Here is a 4,504-nt window from a genome sequence, read left to right as displayed (position 1 = left end):
TAGTCTGCCATGGTTCAATGGTTTTAGAGACTTGTCTTAGAGGTCAGAATGGTGTGAGTGTTTGTGTCTCTGTGCACATCTCTATGTGTTTGTGTGTGGGCCGTTTTTGATTGGTCCCAAAGTTTATTGTGGCGTGTGTATATGGGTCTGTGTGTGTTTTATATTTGGTAGGTTGGTGTGGGTATATGTGTGCACGTTTGTGTGTGTGTATGCGTATGGTTAATATTTGTTAGGATGTTGTGTGTGCCCATGTGTGTGTATGTGTTTGTTCACGTGTGTGTATGTGAGTGTGTGTATGTATGTTCGTGTGTCTTGTGTTGGTGAGGATGTTAAGTGTGTGTGTACCTGAGTGTGTGTACGTGAGAGTGTGTGTGCGCCTCTGAGTATGTTTGTGTTGTTATAATTGTCCTGGTGGTTTGTGTGATTGGCATTTGTCAGGGTGTTGTGTGTGCACATGTGTGTGTATATGTTTGTTCACATGTGTGTATGTGTGCATCTGTGTGTGTGCGTGTGTATGTTTGTGTGTCTTGTGTCGGTGGGGATGTTATGTGTGTGTACGTGAGTGTGTGTGTGTGTGTGTGTGTGTGTCTCTGTCTGAGTATGTTGTGTTGTTTTAATTGTCCTTGTGGTGTGTGTGTGAACAACCGTACCCGGGTGGTGTGTATGTGTGTGCATGTGCGTTTTGTGTATGTTGGTACTGAGTATGCGTTTGTGTGTGTGTATATATGTGGGTATGGTTTATGTAGTTTCCGTGTGTGTGTGTGTGTGTGCACATGTGTGTGTGTGCGCTGTATTTGTGAGTGATTAGTTTTGTTTGTATTGTTAGTGCAGTGTGTATGTATACGTGTGGATGTGTTTGTGTGAGTGCGTCTATGTGACTTGTATTTGTTGGGGAAGTTTGTGTCATTGTGTGTGAGCATGCTTGTGTGTATGTGTGCTTGTGAGTGTTGTGATTGTATTGTGTATATGTGTGTGTTTTTCTCTTGAGTATGTGTGATTTTTTACTGGGGAACGGGTGTATTGTGTTTGTGTGTCTGTGTGTGTGTACATATGTTTGCATATACGCGTGTGTGTTTGTGTGGGTTGTGTTGTATTTGCATGTTTGTGTGTGTATCTCTGTTTGTGTGAATGTAATTTGCAATTGTCGGAGTGGTGTGCATGTACGTGCTTCCGTATGTGTGTATGTGCGTGTGAGTATTGGTTATGGTTGCTAGAATCGTATTGTAAGTGTATATATGTATGTGTTTTTTCTTGGAATGTGTGTGGGTTTGTGCTCTAGTGTGGGGATATTGTGATTGTGCTTGTATATATATGTATGTGTGTGTGTTTGCGTCGGAGGTTTGCATTGTATATGTGCGTGTGTGATTTTGTACATCTGTGTGTGTTTATTTTGGGTGTGTACCTGGTGGGAGGGAACGTTAGAGTATATTGAGTTGTAGTCTGTATTTTTTAATAAGATTATTTTCCCTATTTATTCGTGTTTGGTCAGTGGTGTTGTCCAAGCATTGGTATAGTGGGAAACCTAGGAATTTGGGTGACCTGTTTTGTGCACAGAGATCTAAGTGCCCACTAACTGGTATCTGTTTTGTGGTGGGATCCCTCAATTGTTGGCGGTGGACTGTCATCCTTTCTCTGGGGTAAGGCTCGTTTGCCCTATGTAAACTTTGTGGCACCCTTCACAACTTATGGCATAAAGTAAATTCTTTGATGCGCAGGTGAAGTTATTTTTTTATGACAAAAGTGTGTCCCGACTGGAATTTGTATGTTGTTCCTTCAATGAGGTGGATGCAAGTCCTGCAGTTGGAACGACCACATTTTTTTACGGTTGGTGGTGGGCTTGTGTTGGGTAATTTTGCATTGGTGAGTAGGTTGTTTAGGGATTTGGGTTGTCTTTTACTTTTTATTATTTTATGGGTTGCGAGCATTTTTTTAGACGTGGGTCTTGACTCAGCTGTGGGATGTTCTTGTATCTAATTGTGTAAGCTTTTGCATTTCTTGGGTTGTGTGTTGAGAAATGTGGGAGACTATTTAATGTAACGTGAGTGTGTTTCGATTTCCGCAAGTCTTGGGTAGCAATTGTCTTGGCCCGTTCTATTCCATTGTCAACTAAGGATGCTGGGTAATGTCTTTCGAGAAGAATTGCCTTTAGTTCTTGGAGTCTTTTATTTCGTGTTCTATAATTTGAGACAGTTGTACAGATTCTTCTCGCTAGGTTGAAGGGAATGTTTGTCTTCGTGTACTTTGGATGATTGGAGGTGAACAGAGGGTATTGTTTGGAATCAGTTGGTCTGTAGTGGATATCAGTTTCAATATTGATGCCTTTTTTTATAATGAGAATGTCAAGAAAGGGAAGTTGGTCTTGACTATATTCCATTGTAAATTGGATATGGTTGTTGACACTGTTGATTAAGTTTTTGAAATCAATGAATTGGTCGAGTGTGTGGGACCATAGGATGAGGCAATCCAAGTAGCATTTCCAATTCTCCAACAGGTATTTGTGGAAAGACAGGCCGTATTTAGATTTGAATTCTTCATAGATTTGTAATTCTAGATAGGCCATCACCAGGTTTGCATAAGTAGGGGCAAATTTAGTAACCATTGCAGTCCCTGATACCTGTCTGTAGGTGTTATTATTAAAATTCAAAAAGTTGTTTTGGAGGATAAACTTAAGGCCCTCGATCATGAATTCATTTCTTATTCTTTCCGGGACCTCATTGGAGTATTTTTCTAACCAGAATTTAATGGTTTCCAGCCCATATTGATGTGGGATCGTAGTGTAAAGGTTTATTACATCAAAGGAGACAATGAAAATGTCTTTATTGGTATGTTTGGGGAGATGATTTAGTAGGTCCAGGTCATCTCTTACAATACTCGGTATGCATTTAAGTATTGGTTTCAAAAGGATATCAATAAAGTTGCTTAATCTATGCGTTTCACAGTTTGGGCCTGCCACAATTGGTCTCATCTTGAGATCAGTGGGACGTGGTACAGTGATGCAGGTTGAAATGGACTTTTTGCAAGCTTCGGTAATAATTTTGTTCTTGTGGATTTTTGGAAGCCCATAGAAGAAGCGGGTTTTGCAATTAAAGTTTGTTAGGTAGTCGCATACCTTTGCTGTTAAGTTATTTCGATGTTGGCAAATGACTGTGTTTAATTTGGTCATTGTTTTTGAATGTTGGTAGTTGACTACTCTTTCATAGTAGGTAGTATCTTGTAAGAGGTAAGACAGAATTTTTGTATTGTTTAGTATCTATAATGACGACAATACTACCTTTATCTGCTTCCTTGATTGTGATGTTATGATTGTTTCGTAACTCGTAGATGATTTCCCATTCCCTTTTAATGGTGTTGGGTTTGGGCTTAGGATGTGGAAGTTCACTATAAAGGAAGTTTGAAATGTAGTCATAAAATTTGTCCAAAGTTTTGTTTCTGCCTTTTGTGGGATTATAACATCTCTTGTTACGAACCATTGATTCGTCGCTGTTGATTTCTTTGTCAAAAAAATTCCTCTGTGAGGCGTAATTTTCTGCAAAATGTGAGACATCATCCTGTATTTCACTGAAGTGAAATTGTGGAGTATTGTGGAGTTGGAGTGAATTTTAATCCTTTTGAAATGATTTTGATTTGTTGGTTCGACAGGTTTAGGTTTGCGAGATTCACTATTTTTGGTCTTTCAGGGTTGGTGTGTACCATCTGGTGTCGTGGATTCTGTTGCCCTGGCCTAAAAAATGATTTCTGGGAGTTCTTCTGTCTGCGGTATTTTGGTGTGTGTTAGTCTTTCCCCATTGATGTGTTGCCTACTAAAGGAGATTTGGTTATTCCGGGGTCTGGGTTGTTGATGTGGCTTACTAGAGGAGTTTTGTTTATACCGGGGCTGGGTTGTTCGTACTGGGTTTAATTTTGGTTACTTTGAGTGGGTTGGAACCTACAATCTTGGTTTAGAAGTAAATTCTTATATGACGGGTGGGATTTCCGAGTTTGGAACGGTTTGGGTTGGAATCTACAATCGTGGTTTAGAGGTGAATTCCTGTGTGATGGGTGGAATCTGCGATTTGGGAATGGTTCTTGTGTGGGCTGGGATCTACAGTGTCTGGTAAAGTTTTGTCTTGTGTTGGTGGGTGCCTGAGTTCTTTTGATAGGGTTGTAGAGCTGTCTGTAAGTTCTGTTATTGTTGTTGTCAAAGTTAGGAGTGGTGCGTGTTATTAATCAAACACACACACACACACACAAAAGTGCTCCCATATACACACACCATCCTACCAAATATAAAACACACACAGACCCATATACACACGCCACAATAAACTCTGGGACCAATCAAAAACGGTACACACGCACACACACACATAGAGATGTGTACAGAGACACACACACTCAGACTATTCTGACCTCTAAGACAAGTCTCCAAAACCACTGAACCACGACAGACTAGCCCAGAAACAAAAACAAATTCTTTTAATTCTACATTGCTCTTCCTTCTACCCACCCCACCCATCCTCCCACA

The 4,504-nt window shown here is 40.3% G+C and overlaps 1 protein-coding gene across 1 annotated transcript; it reads right to left on the bottom strand.

Annotated features, from left to right (window-relative positions):
- Positions 1-1,903: 1,903 nt before the first annotated feature.
- On the bottom strand, positions 1,904-3,163 carry LOC106870299 (uncharacterized). The gene has a single exon (XM_014916325.1). It carries the CDS (start codon positions 3,161-3,163, stop codon positions 1,904-1,906), a length of 1,260 nt encoding a protein of 419 aa, XP_014771811.1.
- Between the last annotated feature and the right edge of the window lie 1,341 nt (positions 3,164-4,504).

This window comes from Octopus bimaculoides, chromosome 9 (genome assembly GCF_001194135.2).
Source record: "Octopus bimaculoides isolate UCB-OBI-ISO-001 chromosome 9, ASM119413v2, whole genome shotgun sequence".
NCBI classification, from domain to species: Eukaryota; Metazoa; Mollusca; class Cephalopoda; order Octopoda; family Octopodidae; genus Octopus; species Octopus bimaculoides.
This window is presented reverse-complemented; position numbering and strand designations above follow the sequence as displayed.

Coding starts and splice junctions, on each gene's coding strand:
- LOC106870299 (XM_014916325.1), bottom strand. CDS start 3,163: ATGACCAAATTAAACACAGTCATTTGCCAACATCGAAATAACTTAACA.